Source organism: Mustela nivalis (assembly GCF_964662115.1).
Source record: "Mustela nivalis genome assembly, chromosome: 1".
NCBI lineage: Eukaryota > Metazoa > Chordata > Mammalia > Carnivora > Mustelidae > Mustela > Mustela nivalis.
Genome location: NC_139020.1, coordinates 44,863,797 through 44,889,245, shown reverse-complemented (window position 1 = coordinate 44,889,245; position 25,449 = coordinate 44,863,797). Strand labels below are relative to the sequence as shown.

General features: G+C 33.6%; 1 protein-coding gene across 2 annotated transcripts in view; it reads right to left on the bottom strand.

Moving 5' to 3' along the window:
* Positions 1-1,111: 1,111 nt before the first annotated feature.
* The window catches only part of LOC309844750 (ephrin type-A receptor 6), a 519,889-nt gene continuing 495,551 nt past the window's right edge, over positions 1,112-25,449 (bottom strand). For both annotated transcript variants that reach the window (XM_082691954.1, XM_082691955.1), the window contains 3 exons: positions 23,493-23,564; positions 14,928-15,077; positions 1,112-13,594 (listed from right to left, as the gene is read on the bottom strand). In XM_082691954.1, the coding sequence (XP_082548080.1) occupies positions 13,480-13,594; positions 14,928-15,077; positions 23,493-23,564 (337 nt within the window). In that variant the 3' untranslated portion in view covers positions 1,112-13,479. The remainder of the gene's footprint in view (positions 13,595-14,927; positions 15,078-23,492; positions 23,565-25,449) is intronic.

The window sequence follows — 25,449 nt, the reverse complement described above, 5'->3', positions numbered from 1 at the left end:
TTCATTTTGATGAGAAATGGAAGCTAATTTCCTTGTAGCCTGAATATGACTTTTTTTTCTTCTTAGAGTTAAGTAGAAATCTTATGTTTCAGAAAGATTTATTTTTTCCTGTTTGGAGTTGGTATTTTCTGACCTTAGGTTTTCTATTATTGCTTAGTGCAAAACATTTGGTGAAAACTGGAAATCTGATGGGGAGATTGGATATTCAACTTTTCAGTAAATTTAGGCATATACATAATTCTTTGACAAAAAAATAGCTAAGTAAATTGTTATCTTAGATAAGTGTAGTTGGTGTGATGGCTTATCATTAGAGATGAAATAGTGAAACCCACAGTGTACTCAATAACATAGAAAATGCTAGTTTTAAGAATACGTAAAAGTTTAAAAACAAATATTTCATATGGTTGAATCTGCGTTTTGGTACTTTGTGAACTGAAACTGCTTTTGAGTACTGAAAAGCTCAGCATAAAAATTTTTCTACTTGATTTAATAAGTTAGTTTGGCTGTCTTCATTTTATTATAAGGGTGAGAAGATTTAAAAATGGCATGTAATTTTCTGAGGCTACTTAAAATACCTGTATAAGAGAAGGAAACTTCAGGTATTTTATAACCAGCTTTAAGAAATGTAGTAGAAGAATTATAAAAGAGTTAAATCTAAAATGATGACAACAACACTATTCTGATTAACTGAGGAACTTTTTATGTGTTTTCTTACCAGCAGCTTTTAAAAGAATATAGAAAGTCCCTGATTCATAATTTATTGCACATTTTTGGAATGAGTGCTGAGGTGTAAAGCCATGAATAGTTGGACATTATGTATGTTTTTTGGTCATTTGCAATTTATGTACAGTATTACCTCTGCAATGAACAATTTAATTTATTTAAGATCACAAAATAGTTTGTCAGTATTAAATCACTACAAAAATGTGTATCCATTTATAGTGATTTATGTGATTTTATGCCTTGACACTAATGATGTTAATTATTTTGAAAAATTACAGCTATTATTTTGCATCCAGAATTATATATCTAAAGAGCGTCTAGATTTAAGAGATTAAAAAATGAATTATATTTAATATTCATTAATACAACAGTACAAAAAAGTCACAGATTTAACCACCAGAACTGTTACTTTTATTTGCTAATAGGTATTTTAATAAACAGGCTTACTCCATCTGTAGGACCCTGGTAATGCCTCTTAGGAAATCATAGAAAAATAAAATACAATAATTAGTAATTTGTACTTTGTACAAAAATCTTATTATGTTGCTCAGCAGGTAGTTTTGCTGAACACCATATTCTTTCAGCAAATAGATAGATGACGTATGTAATGCAATTAACCACAAACAATCCCTCATTGAGAGCTGAGCATTCTATAACACTATTACTTGTAAGCATGCCAGCACATGAAAATTTACATGGAACATTGTAATATTACAGTAGATTTTTATAAGATGAAAACAATGCCACCTTGAAGTAAGTCTGGACTACTTCACTGCTATAGCAAAGTAGATAATAGGTAGGATTGCAGTTGAATTGTTAACACCCTTTTACTGTGTTTATCTCTCTATAATCTTGTTTTACAACCAGAAAAGAGAACATAGTCTGTGTAAGGAACCTGAGTGGAAGGCATATATTGAAGCTCTAAATAGATACCAAAGAGAAACAGTAATAACAAAGAGAAAAAAATACGGTGCTGTACTTCCTTATTCTCACAAATAGATCTTTTCCCCCTTTTATAAGAGGAGATGGGTACACTGCTAAATCCATAATTAGTGATAATTAACTTTATGACAGGTTACAGAGAGATACATTTTAAAAATCATATTCATACTTCTAGGAAGGAGAAACGTTTTCAGCTGCAGTTTTTCATTAGTCAAATATTGCTCTTTGAGGGATTAAATGCCTCAGCCTAGACAGATGTTATTTAGGTATTTTATTTAAATGTACTATTAAGTATTAAATTAAACTTTTTAGGATTTGTGCTACAAAGAGTTTTATAACTATTTTATTTTTAATTCACTGCAACTGTCGACATCTACCATTTAATATTTGACATGGCCATTTAAATATTAAGTGTTTAATCAAATACATATTCATATGTACATGTACATCTTTATATTTTTGTCTATGCTAAAACAGCAAAAGAATGGAGAGCAATCTTATTCCATTAATCACAATCTAATTTTACATCAAATCCATATGCACCTATACATTCAACACATTGAATTACATACATCCTATCCAGAAATAAAGATCCAAGCACAGTTAAAAGATCACATCCTTCCAATAGGATAGAGAGGGCACAATGAACAAAACAACCATATTGCCCATGTGTTTCTCCTAAATGACAGATGGTCCTGATGATTTTCATATGAACACAAAACAAAATAAAAGTATTGTTTTACTAAATGGTTAGAGCCTGTTTGCCTCCTTTTTTTTTTTTTTTAAATTCAGATGGGAGCTCAAACTCTCCCCAAAACGTATTTTAAGAAAACTGCCAGCTTGAGTATATAATACACATCTTTCAAGATTAAACTAATTTTAATTTTCATAGGTTTTGAATTAGAATAGCTACAAAATATTTCTGCCTTTTACTCCGTGATAGACAAAAATAAACAACAAAACATGAGACGTATGTATGGCATTGAGAAGTCCTCACTTAATTTCTACATTATGGAAAAGAGAACGCTAGAGTCCTCAGAAAGCACAGAATTATTTCGGGTCCTTCAAATAAGATGTCTCAAAAATATTCAGTAAGAATGGCTTTAAAATATTTTATACATCTTTTCCCCATGGTGTATTACATACACACAAATACCCACTCACTGTGCTTATGTATATATGCACGTGTGTGTATGTATATATACGTACACATATATACATATACATACATATATACACATATATATGTATATATAGTTCACTTTTCCCCTTTCCAACTACTTATACCTCTCTTCCAATCTATACTCTTCCCATTCTGCATATTGACTTTTATGTCAATGGTAAATAGAACTACTCACATAGTAACATTCTTACCTTTCTACCACACATCTACCAACCTATCTGCAATTTTGTCTTCCCTCCTACTGCAGTTCTGTCTCCTCCTATTGAAAACTAATCTCCCTACTTACAGTATGAATCCTAACCCTTCTACCTCTCAAGATATTTTCTATTATTATGTTTTTTCTTGCATAATCATAATTAGTTTTCCCCTTTCTACCAGATCATTCTCATTAGTATATAAATACACTCTAGCATCTTTTCTCTAAACACACACACACACACACACACACACACACACACACCAAAAAACCTCTCGCGACTCTGTATCTCCCTCCAGCTACTGCCCCATTTCTTAGAGTAAAATTTCTTGATAAAGTTGTTTATAGATACTGACTCCACCAGCTTTCCTACAATCTCTTAATCCACCTCAATCAGATTTTGACTACACTATTTCATAGAGACTGTCCTTGTCAAGGTCACCAATGACTGCCATGTGCCAAATCTGTGGCTACTTATAAGCATTTAATCCAGATGACCAATTGGATTTCTTTTTTCTCTACCTTACCTTATACTCCTTAGTGTCCCAAGGTTGACTTCCAATTCTTCGTCGAACTTCCACAAATGGGAATGCCTTAGACCTCAATTGCAGCCCACTTCTCTACCTTATAGACTTTTCCCAGGTAATTTCAAAATTTTAAACACCATTTATATGTTAATGACTTCCAGATCTTGATGTCTATCCCTGATCGCTCCTTGGAACTCTTTTATACACATGTTCTCTTCATTTGAATATCTAACAGGCATCTCAGGCATTATGTAGCTAAAACCTCACTCTTGATTTTTCCCTTCAAACCTGATTCTCCCCAGTAGAGCTTAGTCTCTCACTCCCCAAATAATATAATTTATCTTTGATTTTTCTTTCTTTTTCAGACCTCAAACCCAATTCATTAGGAAGCCCAGGGTTCAAACATAGCTCAGTTTCCACTTCTCTCTATCTTTACTACTTCCACTTTAACAAAAGCCAACTTTTTTTTTTTCCTGCTTAAACTATTGCCGTAGCCTCATAAATGTTCTTTCACTGCTGTCTTATTTTGCCTTTCCTTCAGTTCTTCTGCTATGTACCAAGCACACCATTCTCTCTACCTTCAAACACTCCAAACTCACACACATTAAATTGGTCTTTCTGCCTGGAATGTTCTTGCCTCCAATCTTCTCTTGACTGGTTCCTTCATACTTTTCAGACAACAGTTTAAATGTCACATTCTCGGAGAAAATTTCTTTTACCAATTTAATGTAAAAACCACAGTCATGCTATGTAACTTTATTGCTTTTAATTATCAACATAACATTTCTTTTTTGAGTACCTCTACCACTGGAAGATCAGTTCCATGAGGCAGGGGCTTTTGCTTATCTTCGTCACTCTGTATTTTCACTGCTTAAAAATCAGGACACTGATAATGACAGTGTTTAATGAACATTAGTTAATGGAACAGACGAACTTATGGATAAATATACTTAAAGTAAATCAGTATGTGCTAATCTTAAAATTTAGGAATTGTATAATTTTGGACTAGCAAACAGATAGAACTTCCTTTATTTTTTTTTTTTCTTTTGTTTCATTATATCTGTTTCTCCTAGTGTCAGACCTTTGACTGGAGAAATCATGCTCTGTTGTTATTTTTTATATTAAACTATTGTAACCTAACTTTTTATTTAATGGTAGAGAGAAATTGTAAGTTGGGTAAAAGGAATGTTTTGCTTCCTCAAAGGGATTTTTGGAGACTCTGAAAGCAGTTTGTACAAAAATTGAATGGCCTTTCACTTTTGTTTGCGGTATCCCATCGGTGAAATTTGAAAAACTGAATAAACAGTAAGTAGTGAAAATTAACTATAAAAATATATGTTCACTATTTTGAATACAAAAAGTCCAATATAAGATTTTCTTTTTGTATTTCTATTCATGAGAAACTAAGAGTTTGCCTTCTCCAGCAGACTTTATGAGATATCTGAACCACATTAGATAAAAAAAAAATAAATAACTTCAGAAATAATAACTTCTAACCACTGTGTTTTGGCATTTGGTTTTAATTCTTTGAGAACTGGAAAGTTATAAGCATTACGAGACTGAATGGAAATATAATATATAAAGCAGCTCTTTTTTATAATACTAGTAACAACTGAAAAGAGAAGGCAATCTCCTTGAAAGAATATAAGCACTTTGACATCATATCATATAACGTAAAATTAATATGCAGATCCCACATTTTAAACATTTGAAACTATGTAAAATTTATATAATTGCATAAAAGCATAAATTGATTTAAAAGACTACTCTTCTTTTAACTCAGTTCTTTTTATCTGAATCTTATATAAACTTTTCACATTTAATAATATCAGAAGAAAAAACTCTTATTAATGAGAATGATTAATTGATATGTATAAAATGCTTTGACTGTCCAATATTCAATGTATTTTTTTACAAATTGTTTTATTATATATAGGTTTTAGAAATGAAAAGAATTAGTAATATGGAAATGTTAATAATTGTGATTATTTGGTTTATTAATAAATTTTTAAAAAATAAATTTTATTTTTGATATTTTGGCAAAATTTCTGATTTTATGTATCACTATATATTTTTAAAAAATTAATAGATTTATTTAGAGATTCCCATCTTCAAAATGCATTTTAGTTCCAAAATTACCAAAATAGACATATGACAAAACTTTTGATCACTCTTTTCTGATAGTTTTTTTTAATGTGGTAATTAATAGTTTTGACAAAAAAAAAAAAGAACCCTTCTGTTTGTCTTAGCCTTTTGTCTTTTCCTCAGTTTTAATGGAAATTGGTTTGTTTCCAAGTTCTGCATTAATGCTCTGCCTCTGAGTTTTAAAAAATAAGGTTATTATAGAAGGTATTACATAACCAACATTTTAAGAAACATTAAGAAACTATTAAAATAAAAATTAAGCTGTCAAAATTTGTACTGAATATAAAATTAAACCCAAGTATGGTTTATGAAAAATGTCCATAGATATTTTTATCCTGTAGTTTTTCAGATTTTCAAAGAAACAATCTAAGATGGGATGTGATTAAGAAAGTGATTAATAATGTATCAGAAATAAAGCACATATAGTAATATTTAAAGTCAAATGTTACTCATATTTGTTAGGACTGCCAAATATTATGCCTTACCAAAAAATATTTAAAAATGCTCCTATTTCACATTTTTTTTTCTCTTAGAGGCCTAAAAAAAACCCCCAATTATATGAAAACTCTATATTTGTACGATGATGAGTTTTTTGCATAGTATAGATATATTAATATAATTTTCTTTGAACGTGTATGATGTGGGAACATCACATTAAAGCAAATTAAGAGCTTCAACGATAAACATTTATGCACATTAAGCCTTATTTTTCAAGCAGTGCAGGAATTTTAAAAATCCCCAATCGTTGTTTATTGTCATATTGTCTATGAAATTCATTACTATTTTAAAGATAGTTTTAAAGATATTGAAATAATAGCTTTAGATAAAATACCAATGAATATTCAAATAAGTTAGATTTAACAATGCTCACATCAATCACATGGACAGGAAAAAATAGCTCATTCAGTTATAAATGTTAGCAAATGAGTAGCCATTGATTTTGTCATAGAGCTTCTAAAGACCACAATTTTAAGCAGATTTATTTCTTAGATAAAAATATGTGGCAGTAAGTAAAGCATGTACAGTCAAAGAAAAATTTTATTACAACTTAAATGATGATACTACTGGGTAAATAATTCTAAAGAGAGCAAAAGTTACTACTTTGCATGAGAAATGAGCTAATAGAATGAAATATATTCTAGCTTCTGAGTGAAGATGTGTTTAAATAAAAATTTAACAAAAGCAATTTCTAGCTAATGCGTACATTTTATTCTACAAATTACTAAATGTAGAAGAGAGATTTAGTTTATTATAAAGGCAATAGAAGAGGACATTTTAAATTAGGTAAAAATCTTGTAAGTGCATTGTTTACTCATCTTTATGATTTAGTACTATTCACTCCATCTATCATTATTTCAAAAAGTTAAATGATACTTGATTTTTCTAGAACACAGGCAAATGAAGACTGTTCTGAGGATGATGATCTATAAATGTGGCAAAACTCATAGGAATGTTTACATCAATATTGCTTGCATGTAAGCTCATATTTAAGTATGAAAACAAGGACATCTATCTTCAAAGTTAATAATGTCTAACTATAAATTTTGGATATATGAAAAATGAAGGCTCTTGTACCTTGAATTTTTCTTTATTATAATATATCATTTTGGAATAAAGACAGTTTTCCCTTCATTGAGGGCTAATGAGCTAGAGACTGGGCTAACTAAATAGGAATCCTGAAGTAGGTTGTTCTTCTTTTGTTATTTTGTAGAATACTCTAAAGTCATATCTCAGTTGCCTGATTTATTATTTGAGTGGATAACTTATCTTAACCAAAAGTGAGTTTCTTATAACAAAATAGATATCCAGAGGTTAAAAATAATGGAAAAATATAGCAAAGAGCTTTACTTGAGAGAAGATTTTTCACTGAGTTTGATACCTTTCTAATTTACAACTCCAGGAAATTGTGTTGTTAATCTGTACTTCATATTCTAATCGAAAGTAGGAACCGCTTCTTTATATCACATTTAAGAACTATCTTTCATACTCATCTGTCATGTAGTTTTCCTGTAATGCCTTTGTTATTCTTCAAGATGAATTAGGTATGTCTAAGGAGAGTGAAATTCTTCCTTGAGATTTTTCCTCTTCAATGAAACAAATCAAAAGTTCTCTTAATGATATAGAGATCTGGTGCTGAAGTTAACCAGCATGGCATGGAAACTCAAGTGAGAACCTTTCTTTGTTTTGAAAGAAACTTCTTTCAGTGGGAAAGTGCAAAAATATAATATAATGAAAGTGATTTGGTATCACTAAGAGATACATAAAACTTTGTATTTTCCAGAATTTTTTGAAAGATGAACTTTATATTCATTTGGTAGTGCTTTGCTACCCTTAGTAAATGAAAATTTTTCTTCCTATTATTTTTGTTTCATTTTTAAAATTCAGTAATTTTGAATCAACATTGATTCAAAGGTAGACTTTAAAATCTATTCTAAAATCCTAAAAAAGCAAATGCCAACCAACCAATTTTTGTTTTGAATTCAAAGCAAAGAACCCAAGTTTTTTTTTTTTTTTTTTTTTTTTTAAGTAGGCTCCATGCCTAACATGGAGCCCAACATGGGATTTGAATTAACAACCCTGAGATCACGACTTGAGCTGAGATCAAGAGTCGGACACTTGACCTACTGAGCCACCCAGGTGCCCCCCAAATTTTTCAATTAAGATGTAAACATCCTTTTTTATACATTTATATAAATCCATCATGAACTTGAAATTCAAAGCTAATTATTAGAAGAAAGAGGATTAGAGTTATATTTTGATGACCTGTATCTTCGGATCTGTTGACCTTTTTATCCTGGAAGTGTCACATCCCATATAACATACAAGATTCATTTTTATCCTGTGAAATCTTTGAAATACCTGACTAATATTTTGTTTTTTAAGGAAACAATAAGAGGAAGTGGGCTTATTTATGCCTCTGCAACTTAAGATTTTTCCTTTCCTTTATTTCATCTAGTAATGTGTTAGATTTAGGCATGAGTAATCATCTCTTTCTCTTGTTATATGTATCATGTTTGAAAGAATTTTATGCAACTATTGCAGGTTCATAATTATTATTATGTTTACTAACACCAGTGAATTGACCTGGGCAAGAAATGCTTCCAGAGTTGTTTTGAAAAAAGGCTAATATTTCCTAACTGGAGGCAAATTTGAGGTAGTGAATCTATGCACAAACTGAAAAGTTTGCCCCTGGACAAGAAAAATCTGACTCCTAAGGAGAGAATGTCTTAAGAGAATTCTCCAAGTATGCTCCTCTATTCTGGAGGAAGTGGGGGGTGTTCTATGAGAATTTGAGGTACAAAATAAATTTCTTCCCATAAAGATTGCAAACCCAGGTCACACTGGACAAGACTTTATTAATTTTTTTAATGTATTTTTATTCTATGGAAAGAGCTGGCCCTTAGTGACTTGGCAATCACAGGAAACACAACAGGCTCCAATCTCTAAGTTTTAAGCTTAAGAGTTATTTTGAAGATAAGGACAGTATAGCCGAACTCACCTTTGCCATAAAAATCTTATGTGTGTAGGAGACACTTCACAGGTATTTGTTAAATTGAACTAAATAAAGTTTATACTGTCTTTACTGACCATTATAAAGGTTGAAAGTTGCTGAAGTGTTAATCATAAAAACCAAAAGTTAAGTGATTCAGTGGCCGGTGTCCAAATGAGAGACTAATATCAGTTTGACTCAGTGTATTCCTCTACCTTTTGGAGTCTTCATATAAAAAGCATGAAAATATTTTTGGATTGAACATGAAGTGATATGAGTCTTTTCTACTAAATGGAATCTTAAAGCTTGGAAAAGCTAAGCTGATGATATTAAAAGAAGTGATATATTTCCTTCTAGTCTCTGTTATATGTACATGTACACCAACTGTGAACTGATAGTGGTTTTTGATTCTTAAAATACAAATTTTTTAAAATTAATAATAAACTTCCTTACCTAAAGCTATAGAAAAGGATCTTCATTATCCATTTTGAAATTACTTTCCAAAGCACTTAATTCCCAGTTAATAAAAAGCCAGAGTCCATTCCTTCTCTGTGAGTGCCAATGCTCCCATTTATGTGGTGGGGCCCCAAATACTAATGTCTGAGTTCTGCATCATTCCCTTCTTCCCTCCATCTTCGGCCTCTTCTAAAGGAGAGTGGTAAGATTTTTTTTTTTTTTTTTTAGATTTTCTATGCTCTTTTGTCAGTAGGGATCAGCGTAGAATGACAGAAGCTGAGAAGGGAAACGAGATGGGATGGAGGAATAAAGAGAGAAAAACAGAGAGGGTGAGGAAGGAAGTTTTAGAAAATTTAATGAAGGAACAGAAAAAATAAACCTAATGTTGGTGAAAATTTTGGAATAAGAGTTAACTGAATGATTTATAAAGTAGAAATTCAGTAGGGAAAAGATATAAAAAACTGATTTTTTAAGCAGTATGGTTAAGGTTAATTCTTCACCACCTCTTCAGAAGAATTTTTGTAAAGACTTTGCTTTTCAAGAATTGAATTTGGATTTTTTTCCCCTTTGAGGACTAAGATAGGTCTTAGAACTGTGGTTAGAAGGCTGTTTTATTCAGGTGATAGCTGGATAGATTTTAAAGAGTAATGCAGAGTATTCAGGTATACAATTTTTTTTATTATGGCATGCATAACTTTTTATCAACAGCTATAAGATAACTCAGTGCAAAAGTGCTGTAATTTTTTTATTCTTGTTAATCCAAGAGCTTTGCAATTTCTGATTGCTTTTTTAATGATTTACATACCTAATCTCTCTTCTTGATTGTGCATTGTTTTTACATATTTTTCCCAAATATGCCTTATACTATGGAATAATGAGTTGATTATAGACTGTAAAATGACCACTCAGGAAATAAAATGAAAATGGTTTCTTCAACTGTTTGATTTACAAAATCCAAAAAGCTCCTCAGTAGTATAGATTAGAAAATTTAAAATAAAGTAGGTACATGAATGTATATGCATACTGAAGTTATCAAAAATCATTACTGAAGGCTGTGATTTATGTAAGTTACTAATTTTCTTTCTAGAATTAAGGTCTACGCTTAAGCATTTTAAACAGTGTTAATTACTAAATATGTGCACTAGTAAGTCTCAAAATATTTCACATAAAATTTCCAAATAAATTTGGCAATTTAACTGTTAGTATTCCTGGATCTTATAATATCCTTGGGATCAGGGGTCTGTGAATGGTAGGCAATTAAGAAATAGATACCTTTGTTTTTTTTAATGTTTCTGCTTAATCGTGCACAAATATTTCAACCACGTGTACACACAACATCTCTGACCATGAGGAGGTTCAAAATTACACGTAGGATTATCATGTTTACAGTTCTGAAAAATATAAATGTAATTATAAAGAAATTTTAAAGAGCATTTGGGGTAAGGGACGAAGGGGAAAGGGAGTTTTATAATACTGTAGAAAGGTATTAGGGAAGAAAAAAAGAAATATAAATTAATCAGATATAGAAAAAGATCTCTGTATTTTTGAAGAGAAAAATTCTTAACTGTGAACTTTAATCTTGCAAGTAGTGAATGCCCATCTCATAGAAGTTTAAATACTTTATAGAATTTATTTCAACAAAGTATACAGATGTTGCTGACAGAGTCCTATGGAAGACCATAACTATTCTATTCCTTATTTTTCTAAATACTTTTTTGTTGTATTATAAAAATAAATATATATGATTAATAAATTTAATCTTTTTTATATTTGTTCTTATTTAATATATATTTGAAGATAGGTAAATGTGGAAATTTTATATTTCCTCTACATGTAACCAGATCTGTGTAAATGTATCAAGCAAACTGCTGATAGTGTATGAGTGATGCATGACCATGCACATGGTGGCTAGAAAATGTTGCTAGCTATTTCGGACACACTTACTTAAAAAGTGATGCATTTCTCACTTTTTTTCTTTTTTAGTATACTTTAAGGAATACTTTAAAGACTCTTCCTTCTAGCTCTATACACTTTTTTTTTTTAAATGAGAAAAAATTAAGCTGTGGTAGACAAAAGTCAGGAGATAAGTCAGCAAAAGAATGTGTGTGGAAGGCTCTAGTCTAATGGGACAATCAACAAACCTAAAAGAATAAAAGAAAGTGCGTCTCCTTTAATAGCAAGACAGCTGCTATTACCAAAAAATGTGATTTAGGTGGGAACTGGAGAAGTAGGTTGGGCACCTTTACATCTTAAATCAAAGAAAAACCGATTTATTAAATAAGCATCTTTAGACAGCCTGCTATTTTTAAAATCGCTCTCTCTCAACACATCTTGCCTACTCTTCCAAACTCACCACAGGAGCCATTCTGTATTTTCACAGTCAACAGCTGATTTTACAATTGAACTTACTCATAAAGCAACACTGTTTTGATAAAATGACTCAGCTTAGTTCCCTGAAAAATACATTTGCCTTTTTTTTTGCAGCCTCTGAGACAATTATGACAACATACCCTAGCTGTGTTCACATTTTTATGTTATTGTGTTATGGGTCCAGGTTGACACACAATTTATATATGCTCATGTGTTAGGTCTTTTCATATCCTCTTTGGAACATGCAGTGGCATACTTGTCTCTTGAAAGGTTTGGAAAACAGCTCAGCATATTCATGTAACTTATACTTTAGGAAGAAAATACAAAAGTTCTTAAACTTGCAAAATGCACCAATAGCAGACATTCAGCTAGATATGTTTATTTTGGGGGGCCACCATATAGCTATCATAAAATTGTGTTTAAACTAAATTAATTACTCTTTTTACATTAAGTCTAAGGTGATAATCTTAGATTTTTTATTCAAAGCAACTCTACTGAAAATAACTAATTTTCTCAGTGCTTTGATAACTGCTTTTGCAAACTTGTGAAGGTGAACCAAGGGAATAGACATGGTTTTATTTCATGCTTCACTCTATGAAATCCTTTCAAAAACTGGTCTCACTCTTACCCTTTTTGGGGTGATCTTCATAAGGTTGGAGAGAATATTTGGAGAGAAATATACTATAGTTAGCAAAACGTAGAAGGGAAAAGCCTCTAAACTACCACTTACTACTAAATATGTAGGACACTATAAAGTCAATTAAAAAAAATAAACAAACCCAGCCTTAGAAGATTGAAAAGTACAGTATGTTTCTCCCTCTCCCTCCCTGATAACCTCCTCCTTAGTGCAGTTACACCTGACCAGAATTCACCAAATGACATCACTGGTTATTTCTGCAAATAATTCTAACAACATCAGGCATCAATAGTTAAATAAATATAATACAAATAAATACACATACAAATAAAACAAATAACAATATGATCCATAGAGTTGAATATAATTATCTAAAATATTCATGTCAGTTTGGAAGCTACTTGATCACAAAACATGAAAGAAATGTCAACTATTTCTTTTTCATCTACCATCAAACTCTAAATACATCATTAAGGAAGCCACACCTGGGCAAATTCCTTTGGGTTAAGTTCGTGAACACTTTCCAAATACTGTTGTACAAAGTTACACATCCATGCTGAGTAATTTACCATTGTGTAGTGATAATCTGAGGTGGGCCAGGGTTTTATTTGCAGATTATTCAGAGAGGAGCTATGAGGCATAATTTTAACATTCAGGTTGGAAGCATAAACAAAAGGTGCGTGCCCGTAGTCTGAACAGGAGACTGCAGTTTATGAAGTGATGTTTGGAGAATCAGAAGAGAGGGTAGTAGAGAGGGTATCTTTCATTTTAGAAATGCTGAGGCACAAAACACAAGTGCTTGTAGTACTTTCATACATGAAATCCTTTCTCCTGTATATGCATCATTTGTAAACGTAAGGTCTGTATACTGCTGACTATCCGTCTCTGGTGTCCAATGAGTAGGACTCCAATTCTTCTAATATCACTGTGAGAGAGAAAAAGATGTAGAGATGGGGGTGGGAGTGGAGGAGAGAGAATATGAATATTTAGATCTGGTAAGTACAAGGAGATAGGAAATGAAGATTTACATATGGTAAGTGTGTTCCATGTCAGATTTGCTTATGAATTTAACAAAAATTGTATAGCTGGTAAAATGAGAGTTTAAGCAGAGATACAGGTGAACAGTTACATTTTTCTTCTCCCTGGTGCCAGATAATGTATCAAGTCTACCTCAAATTTAAGGATACAAAGGAAAATTTCACATTCAGGTACCAACGTAATGTTCAGACATTCCATAGACCTAAAGGGAATACAATTTTTAAAAGATTTATGTATTTATTTTAGAGAGACAGAGAGGGAGAGAGGAGGGGCAGAGGGAGAGGAAGAGAATGTCAGGCAGACACCCTGCTGAGTGCGGAGCCCACCTAGGGGCTCGATCTTATGACCCTGAGATCATGATGTGAGCCGAAATCAAGAGCTGGATGCTTAACCAACTGAGCACCCAGGTGCCCCAGTTAACACTGTTGAAAATCTTTATCATTATCTAAATTCTACAATTTAACTGTTGAAAATTTTTATCATTATCTAAATTCTACAATTTAGATAACTATATCTAAAGTGTTAGCAAAATAATATATAGGGTAGAAGATACAATGTGGACTGTATCTGAGCCCTATGGTCATTAAATAATCTGAAAAAAATATTCTTGTATTAAGTTGAACTATATAAAGTTGCCATTACTATTTCAAACTAATGGCAATCTCATATGATTCAACCAACTAGTTTTAGTATCTACCTTTTAAGCACATGTTTTACTGCACCCAGCCAAGGAATAAGAACATTTTATAGCACCCAGGCAAGGAATAATTTTTGAGACAATGGAAAAATGTCCAACTTGTATAATATAGATAAGGAGCTCTGAAATTACATGATGATAATGTACTACTGCAATTACTCCATTTGATGAAGGTAATAGGAATTGATTATGCAAGATTAGTATATGTGAGTCATAAGTAATTTGCTTAGGTAAACTGTGCTGATGTAGTCTAGGATGTGAATGAGAGTAATATACATTTCAGAAAGCATTTACAAATTTTTAAAATAGCTATTCGAATTAAACATATTCTTCCAAAGGAAAATAGTTAAAAGTGTAATGTCAATTACCACTAGAATGATAATCAGAAATGGTGAGGAAAGACGTGGAAATGCCATACTAGCATTAGGAAATGTAGTTGAATCATGGTGTTTTGATCCGGTATTTGAATTTGTAACAACTTGAGTGGACTGCTAAGCATAATAATAATCCTAGGACCACTTACTCAATGCTCATTCTTGAAATTAGGTCAAAAGTCGTAAACCCTGCTGCCATGAAGTTATTTTTATATTGCCCCATCTTTATAGAATCCAGCCATTCACCAACTGTGACAAACAAAGGATATTCCGGAACTTCACCAGGGGATTCTGGCATTCTACAAGAAAAGAAACAAACAAACAAACAAAACCCATGGTGACCATTTAAAAGTCAGAGACAGCAAAAAATATCCAAGTCCCTTTTTTTCCTTTTACAATATCCTTGCCTCTAATGTTTTCATACTCCATTAAAAAATAATCTCTAATTTTCCATTATATTCAAATCAGCCACTTTTATCTGGTCAGTTTCACTTATCACTTTTTTTCTGCTTTTTTGCTACTAACTGGGTTTTATACTAGATATAGCTTGAGAAAACCCACATCTTGTGAACTGCTATTTACTTTTTCCTCTTGCATAAAATTGTGTTTTCAAACCTGAGGAATAGCCCAGTCCTCATCCCCAAAGGACAGTTAGTAGCCATAGGCTGTTTACTCTTATACTTTCTAACCTGTCACCAAATCCTTGCCCTTTTGCCTTTTTTACATTTGATATGACAGTCCTTTCTCCTTTTCACAGTGAATTCATTGATCAAGCCTCCATTTATTTATTCTCAAACATTCAACAAGAATTTATTATTTATTAAAAAATAATCTCTGCTGTTACAGAGCTCAGTGGCATGAATAAGATTTACATACATTCAAGCCTAGAGTAAAACAGCCCAAAGCACAGATATAATATGGCATAAAACAAAGCAAAATCAATGCAAGTTTGGGTTAACAAGAAAAGGGAATCCAGCATTAATGGATCTTAATGTAAGTGAAACAGACATCTGTATTTTTGTTTCTAATATTTAATGAAAGGGCATTGCAGTTGGGGATATTGTTGTAGTTTTTTTTTCTTTTTTTCTTTTTTGAGAGGCTGGGAGGTAGGGAAGGGGCAGAAGGGGAGAGAGAATCCTAAGCAGGCTCCACACCCAGCACAGAGCATGACATGGGGCTCAATCTCACAACCCTGAGATCATGACCTAAGCCAAAAATCAAGAGGCGGACACTTAACAAACTGAGCTACAAACAGGAGTCCCATATTTTTGTACTTTTAATATAAAAATAATATAAAGGTATTATTTTGGAAAGGCTAGCAGATGTGTGTGTATTCATACATATATACATTATATATGTATATATATACATATATATACAGAATAGTTTTATATAAGCTAAAGATAGAATAAGCATGGAAGTAACCTTAGAAACTATAGTAAAATTAACTAAGAATTATATATTTAACTGATTCTGGCAATAAACTATATTATTCTGCTTCTACCTGGCACTAAAAAGTGCTTGTATAAGCATTTTATTAGTCTTCTAGGGTAATATATACATCATTAAAAGTTATTAGGTCTAGAGTTTATATTAAATAGTAGGGCAGTAACCTTTTTTTGTGATGGTATTTGAGTCAAATCAGTATTTTATAAGTAATGAAAATATTCCCATTAAAAGTTAGAAGGTTAATCCAAATTTCATTTACTTTGCTTTTAATTTTTTATAAAATTACAGAAGGAAAGAATCCATGGGGACTTAACTAGATCCATAGTTTTAACATTCGTATTTGGAATATTTGATTATAATCATATTTACCATTCATATTTGAACTATTTCACTTTAACTAGAAACCGATAGTGTATGAACACTAGTATATTAACGACAGTATGTGAACCACATGAAATAAGAACTCCATTGTGAGACAGAATGGAGTATGCATGTTGTATAACTCTGGTATTGTTTTGTTAAAAATATATGAGAATGGGAGTTAGGCTATAAGGTTAGTGCATAAGGTAAAACATAAAAACCTCTAATAATCAAAATTACCCATAAAAATCCTTTAAATTACCCTTAAATCATCAGGCCCTGTACATTGTACAACTCTTGAAGACTCTGAAAGAGGTCACTTGGAATTTTTTAGGACAAAGTCCCCACACTAAAGGCCTCGAGTTCATTCTTTGGTTTTCCTTTGATTGTTATGTTGACTTCCCTTTTCCCAGACTGGGGTCTAGTTGAAGATGGGGATGAAGATGAAGAGAGAAAATGAGGAAAAAATAGGGGTTTTGCTTTTAATATATAATTCAAATTTGCATAAATTAAATGCATGTATCTTGTGACTACATAGTGGTTCATATTGAGTCCGGTAATTCTTAAGAGTGATCTGTATTTTTTTTACTAGTAATCATTTCTGTTACTATATTTCCAATTTGGGAGGCCGATAAAAGCTACATGCTTTTTTCTTATACAATAAATTGCAATGCTATTTTGATTGTGGGCTGATTCATCCAAATTAATATTGGAGTGATTCATGATTTGACCCTAATGAAGATTAGTTATGTCCAAAGATTGAAAACCTATCATAAATACTTTATTATTGCCATATTTGTTGCTTCCTAGAGATGTTAATATCAGTAAGTATTATAAAATAAGCAAAATTCATATAAAATAAAAACTAATAAAGGTATCCACTGCAAACAGAGTTAAATAGGATTTTTAAGAGCATTTCTCGAAGTCTTCACTGTTCTAATGTACAATGTGAACATACAAGAAAATTAGCAATGGCATCTACATTATTTTCCTAAATTATCTGACTAGTTTCTATAAAACGTAGTTTAAGAAATGCTGCTATAATTTACTAAGTTTAAATATCAAAATGATCAGGGTACCCTTTTGCTGACTAACATAAAGCCACACATGCTAGGAAACTGAATGTCCTATTTTAAAACAAGGTGGCTCCCATATCTTTTAATTGTCAAAGAAGTTTGTTGACTGAACAAAATTAAAAGAATGTATTTAAGTGACTTTCCCTTCATAGTCCCATGCCAGACTTGATGCACAGACAGTGTCAGGTGACTTCTACTTCCCTCTCCTGAGATAACTCTGGAATAACTCTCGAGCGTTCACAATTTATAATCCGTGAGTGGAAATGTAATTTGCTAATTTTATATCCTTAGTATAGAAAGGTCATGGAAGGACATTCTGTATACCAAATGACTTAAGTGGCCTATTTCTCTGTTGAAAAGCATGCACTATTTGCTCCCAGAATGTTTCAATACCATAATTCCCTTTCTCTCCACACATCTTTAGTAACCTAGTTACTCTTTGGCCTTTCTACCACTGCACTGGCAGGTGATTTAGTAAGGTCAGGATCCCCTCATTGTTCATAGCCACTGTGCAATAACTCTTCTTTCACCTTATCTTATAACGAAGTTGAAAAATGCTGCTATTTTCTGGCTTTGAGGGCTGGGTACCATCACCGTCACATGAATTCTCTGGAATATTACCTAATAAACAATAAATGCCCTTTCTTATCAACCATGTACAATGATAAATTCAGTCTGCCATTTGCTGAGCGCATAGAAATTTCTGCTCTTTGGTGATTAGTGGGAGCTGCCCACCTGAGAAATATCTTTACAACAAAATCTGCAACTCATGTTGAAAAAAAGTACATATTGTAGAACAGAAGGTCAGGGGTCTCTCACTTCCCTCAGAAAAATGAGGAAGGGGTAAAGTTAGGAAATTATAAATGTATAAATGATGGTCAATTTAGATTAGAGAGAGGGCTGGAATATAGGTAGAATAGGTAATGACACAGTTTAAGGTTCAATAAATATATACTTGTAATACATCTAAGTATGTAAAAATGAGTAGCACTGATAGAGCCAATAATTTTTTACTCTAATGAGCCCTTTGAGTTCATAATAGTACTATTCTTTTTAAGATTTATTTATTTATTTTAGAGAGAGAGAATGCCTGCAGGGGGTGTGGGGCAGAGAGAGAGAGAGAGAAAATCTCCAGCAAACTCTCCACTGAGTGCGGAGCCCCATGTGGGGCTTGATCCCAGGACCCTGAGATCATGACCTGAGTTGAAACCAAGAGTCAGATGCTTCACTGACAGAGCCACCTGGGTGACCCAGTACTAGTCTTTTAATTTAGAAAGTTCTTATATAGATAATCAATAGATATGGAAACTGCCAGTAAATAGCAAGAAGGTTTTTATTTCCAAAAGTTTTCCATGTTTTATATTTATCATGCAAATATAATAATAATAGATTTATTAAAAATGATTCAAGAAAAGTTATACTTTGAGAAATACTATTGCAAAGTAAGATCTTGTTTTAATATGAAACCATCACATGCTTAAAGGCTTTTCTTTTTTTATGACTCTAAGATAACTTTTCCCCCCTAGCTGTTATACATGGTTAGCGGAACTGCACAGATTAGGTCCATTCTATTTTACATTGCCTTTATTTCAGTTACTTATTAATAATTTGAATGTTTCAGTAGTATTCATAAATATTAATCAAATGAGTATATAATGATCTACATTTTGATACTTAATAATTTAATTCCCTGGAGTTAGGCTCCTATGGGGCTAGCAATATTCTTTTATTACAGATGACTACTCAATCTTATAGTATGTATCTTTTTGTTTCAGTTAAATTACTTCTTTGGGAAAAATCTATAAGACAGAAGAATTTTTTAAAAAGGTTAAGTTAAAATTCCCTGATGGCAGGGACCAGATTTCACATATATTTCTATTTTCTGTAGGCCTTAGCACAATGCTGAAAGTTTTATAGGAATTTTAAATAAGTGGTGATTTAGACTTGAGTATTCTGTATAGAAAAGTTTAGTCCATGACATAATGGCTGATTCATGATGAATGATCTATTTTGACTTAGTTCCCTTAAATTGAATAGTAAGTACATATTGATGGTGCTTGCTTATCCCTGCCTTTGTGGGTTTCAGAGTGGAGAGAGAGGCAGCTATAGGTGGAGTGAGGTAGCCCAGGGTGAAGTGATCTAGAACAATAGCAACAGTGTTCAACTTATTCAATATCACCACTTTCATGTGCATTTCTGATCTCATAACTCAGGGATTACACTTCACACTATTTAGTTAATCCATACATAATATACAAATTATCTACCTAAACTTTGAAGGAAGAATTTGTTTTATCAGATGAAAAAGAAAACCTTGTCCTCTCTATAGTCAGGTGGGATAGCAAACTTGAACATAATCTTGAACATGGCTGAACATTGTAGGAGGATGTTGAGGGGATATATTGACTAAGTGTTTGTTACTTATTCCCATGAACGAGGGCATATACTCTAACTCCTTGGATTTGCTTAGTAGAACATAAAATAACAGGCTGTGCTCCACTGCAAATTCTTTTTGGGATTTTAATATACCCCATCCAGGAAGTCTGATTAGTTCAGAGAAAATCTATGTGGAAATATAAAAAAAAGTACTTTTCTTATAATCATATTTTTAAAACAGTGCCGTAATGGGAAGAACCTTGCCATTTTGCACGATTGTACACTGTGTGGTGGACATAACAAGGACTTTGCAGTTGGTGGACCTTGTTAAAATGTCTGATCCACTAATTACTTTCTTTACTCTTTGAGTTTCTCTTTCTTAATCTGAAGGATGGGGATAATAATAGGGTGGATTAAATGATTTTATAGATAAAAGTACCTAGGTACAATGACTGAAACACAGTAGGCTTTCAACAAATGGCAATAAAAGTTATTATTGATGATATATATTGGAATTTTTATCAGTATTAATATTGGTATTAACATCAGTATTATCATTAGCTTGTGCCAAGAGCTCATGTGAATTAAGTTTAGATTATCTAACAGGTAGAAGTTTCTTATTTCCTGATTAATATTTAATATTCTGTCTTCCTTCCACAGAGTTTTGATAATCAATCAATTACAACACCGATTTTGGCTAGCCATTCATTTCTCTCTCATGGGAAATACCATTAAAACTTCTAGTTATAGAAATTAGAACAAGTCGTCTATGACCTGGTAGAAACAACCAGGCAAGTGCTGATTATGTGTAGCCTAGACAGCAATGAACAAGATCTTCTTGAAATCAATGGAAAAATTCATATCCAATTGTTGAAAGTTCCTGTCCTCAGAAGACAGCATTAGAGGCGCTTTATGAATTGGATGGAGGAGGTAGTACCATTTAGTCTTAAAACATTTACTTGTGGTTTTCTAAAGCAGAGGTTCTTAATTATGATACTGGTTTGAACTTTTCCCTATCCTCATGATTCACACATTACTGATACCCAAGTAGTTGGAAGTTCAACAGAGATTTATGTGTACTAAGGAAAGTGGTGGTTCCAGTTCCTAAAAGCTAAAGTTTTAAGATCCTTAACTGTGGTCCCATGGGTAAAGAAACTATTCTTAAGTGTCTTGGCCTGGGCAGAGCATGATTTCTGAAGCAGGTGATTACCATGGACTGTCCTTCTGGTCAACTGCTGCCCATCCCTGGATGCCCCTTTTTAAGCTGATATCACCAAAGAGCCCATAATCTGTAAAAAAGTTTTTGTCAGTGCTGGGGATCTATGGCAGAGACTAGAGAAAAGTATTATTTTCCATTACATGGTCACATTGGTCAAAAAGGCACTGCCAGCTGACTTCAATGTAGTGCTTCGGTGTGTGAAGGAATCAGGGGTGAGAGTTGAAGAGGTTGGAGAATAAATGTGTAGAATAACGTGGGTGGGGTGTGGAAGGTCGGGCCGGGCGAAGGAACACTCATATAGTCATTAATCTATTACACTATTAAACCACTGGACCTCAGATGTGACCCTGGGAACCATGGGGATATGTTTGACTTGGGATTGAGAGTAGCTATAGCATTTATCATGAGGGCCAAAGGAAAGGGAGTGAGTGGTGTTTCAAAGGTCATGGCCAGGCCCTGCTCCTGATGTCATTCTCCACATAGACTTGGCTTCAAAGTCGGCCTTTTCGCCCAGGGGCTGTACACCATGTGATAGTTACAAATACTTTAAAAAGGAGGTTATAAGGTAACATTGTTGAATGAATAAAAGTGAAGGTAGTTCGAAATTCACATTTATGAAAGGGTGATTACCTATATTAACAAGGTACTTCTGCAAATTATTTTTTAAATCAATTAGATTTAAAATGATACTTATAATATTGCCATGTTCCCTTATACATCCACATACTTTCTTGAGTAAAAGAGAAGAACTGAACAGAGCTCTGAATATTCCCACGGGAGTGTGCCAGGCCCAAGAACATCAGCATTATTCAGAACAGCTGCTCCAATGAAAGCTTTCCCTGACCAACAGTTTTTTGTTTTTTTTTTAATCTATTGGGTGTTCTGTCTTTTGAGAAGAGAAATTACAGATACAAGATTTATAAAATTTCTAATATGCTAGTATAAAATTACTGAGCTGCGGGTTTCACAGCTTTCCTCATTTCCCCTTTGTTGCCTTAATTTTTTCCCTTCTTACTATTCTGTCAAGAGAAAGGATAAAAGCTTCTCAGGTGAATTGTTGAGAAAAAAGCAATTAGAGTGGAATAAAAGCCATGGGGACCTAGTGGATGAGAGAGTTATGTCAGTACAGAAGCGTGAGGGAATCCCAGGAGACTGGGGAGACTCCAGAGTCTAATAAGAGTATAGGTGAGTTTAATCAGAGTTGCTGTGGATTACACCCTTAAACTCCTTTACCTGCTTGAGAGATAAATGGGCGGAGAGATTGAAATTCTACTCCCTGTCATGTTCCTTTAATCCAGCGCACTGATACAGATGACTGGGCTTTGGGAGTTGGGGGATGGACAGTACCACAGTTTTATAAGCACAAAACAAACCACAAATCCTTTAGCTAAATTGTTATCCTTCATACCATGTCTCTTCCCTTTATTTTTTTTTAAATTTTATTTATTTGAGAGAGAGAATGAGAGAGAGAGAGAGAGAGAGAGAGAGCATGAAAAGAGAGAGGGTCAGAGGGGGAAGCAGACTCCCTGCCAAGCAGGGAGCCTGATGCAGGGCTTGACCCCGGAACTCCAGGATCATGACCTGAGCCAAAAGTAGCTGTTTAACCAACTGAGCCACCCAGGTGCCCTATCTTTTTCCTTTAAACAGTCTCAGTTCTCTGGGATCAGGGACAGGGTAGGTGGATAGTACTGGAGGTGAAGGGGTTGACAGGGATAACCTGCTCAGGCTGCTGTGAAAATAAGAGTGGTGATAACAGTTCAGGCATGTGTACCTGTAGAACTCTGTTTTTCTTTGTTTCTCCAAGAAAAGTGTATTAAAGGCAGAAAACACTAGTACATAGATCTTTGTCAGAAACAAGGATAGCAAATCAGTCACAGAAACTTCTATTTGGTTTCCCGGATATCAGACTTCAGAATAAAATCAAACTGCCAACTGTATGTAAAGTACCCAACTCTCGCCCGCGTGTGGCAGTACCATCACCGACTTGCCATCTGCTGGCCTGTCCACAGGATGGCTGCACATCCCGTTAAACCCTTTAAACCCTATATCTCTGGCTCCATGACACAAGTCCTCATACTGACTTTACCTCTGGATCATTTTGACTTTTGGCATTTTCTCATCTCAGAGTCTTCATCAGTGTTTTCCAGCTATGATAAACATTCATAGTCTCGAAAAAGCAGGGAAGAAATTGTTGTACTTGCTTTTCTTAAAAAAAAAAAAAAAAAGGCTCTTACCTGCCTGCTTCTACTGCCATAGAACAGTTAGAGAGCTCTGTTGATGGGCACTGGCTGTGGGGTCCATTAACCCTATACCACAATGAGAGGCCTGGATTAAATGAGTTCAGTTTATAGAAAACCATTAACACACATTCACTGCATTAGCTCTTTCATTTCAATGTCAATGCATGCCCATCTCTTCAGTAAAACATAAAAACAAAATGAAGAAACATTTTAACTACTTCTCTTTCCCTTCAGGGACAGGCTTCTAGGTACTTTGTATTGCTTTTCTCTCTGATCTCATATTTACCCCTGCTCCATTGCCAGCTGTCTTACACACTTTTATTCCAATGCTCTTGCTAAGGCTGCCCATAGATACCTGACCACTTTGCTGCTAAGTTCGAAGGACCCATTCCACTTTTTATCTTGCTGAAGCTCTTGTGAAGTCTTGGACGTTACACTCCTTGGAACTCTTCCCATTTTTTGCTTCTATGTCACCACCCTTTCCCAGCTTTAGTTATTACCGGTCTGGCTCTCTTCTTTCTTGGTCTCCTTTGGGTCTTCTCCCTCACCTCATTTCTTAAATCTTGGTGTTCCAGAGAACACCCTTCTTTACTTCCCTCTGTTAATTTTCATACCTGATAGTCTCCATGGGTCATCTCAACTATGCATGAATCTTCAGTTATCGTCTCTATGTTGATGATCTTCAAATCTTCAGCCCAGATCTTTCCCCCTGAGGTTCAACTACAAATATAACTGCCTATTGGACAACTCCACCTACCTGCCCCACAGGCATCTTCAATTCAGTTTACTTGAAATGGTTTCATTTCTATTGCAAAACCCTATCTTCCTTCTCTCTCTTAGTGGTAATATTATTGGCCGGCTTGTCTAAGAAGGTAACTTGATAGAATCTTTGACTCTTTTCTCTCCTCCCCCTCCCATATTCAATCAATGACCAAGACACATTGCTCTCCTTGCCTGAGAACAAATCCATCCTCTTATCTCCCAACCCCAAACTTACTCCCATTTCATGAATTAGACCCTAATCTTTTCTGGCTTGGGCTTCAAACACATAACTGTCTCTGTTTCTAGTCTTGTTCCTTATTTTGCACTTAGTCTAAATCAGCTCTAGAGTGATCTTTTAGAAACGCAAATGTGATCATGCTATTCTCTTGCTTAAAATCCTTCACTAAGTGTCCTTTTATGATAAAATCCTAGGTCACTCCCCCAACCCAAGCCCGCCCCACCCCAGCCCTTTACTGCTTCTTCTGTTGGACTGCTTTAGGGAAGATGAGCTAGAGTAATAGTTTAATCTCTAGCTATTTCATGCTTGGCTTCACTTTACTGAGGCTGCCAATTAGTGATTTAGAGGTGAACTCTTATGTGCTCTGCAGTGAACTGAGGCCTGCTTAAGTAGTCCTTGAAGAGCCTTTGGCCTTATTATCACAAAAAGCCTGCACTGACTTGAACCTATGACCTCAAGCTGAACATCTATATATTCCGTTGGCTGTCCCCTGAGTTAGGAGAGTGAGCTTTGGAAATGCTTTTGTTATTTCTAAGTCCAATTTGGCCTAAACACATATATTCTCAATTTGATAATATTTTAAATGTAATCTTTTCAGAAACAGATAAGTGTCTCTTTCCTTCTACTCTCCCCTTATAATTGTTTTTTAGAGAGAGGTGAGAAGATCTTCTCAACTCTACTGACTTTTATAAAATGGCATAGGAGTGCCTTCATTTTCTTGTCTTGTCATCTGTCTTTTTCTGGTTTTAGAAATGGAAAGTAACAACAGCTGGGTGTGATCATGTCAGCAGGAAACATTCTCACTCCCGGCTGATTCACAAATTGCCCCTGTCTTGCTTGCTGTTTCAAACAGAGGGACAGAACATAGAATGGACAAGAAAATTAAAGAATCTGTAGATACAAATTCTACTTACAGACGTAAATTCTATTTACAGGGTCAATAAATAAAGA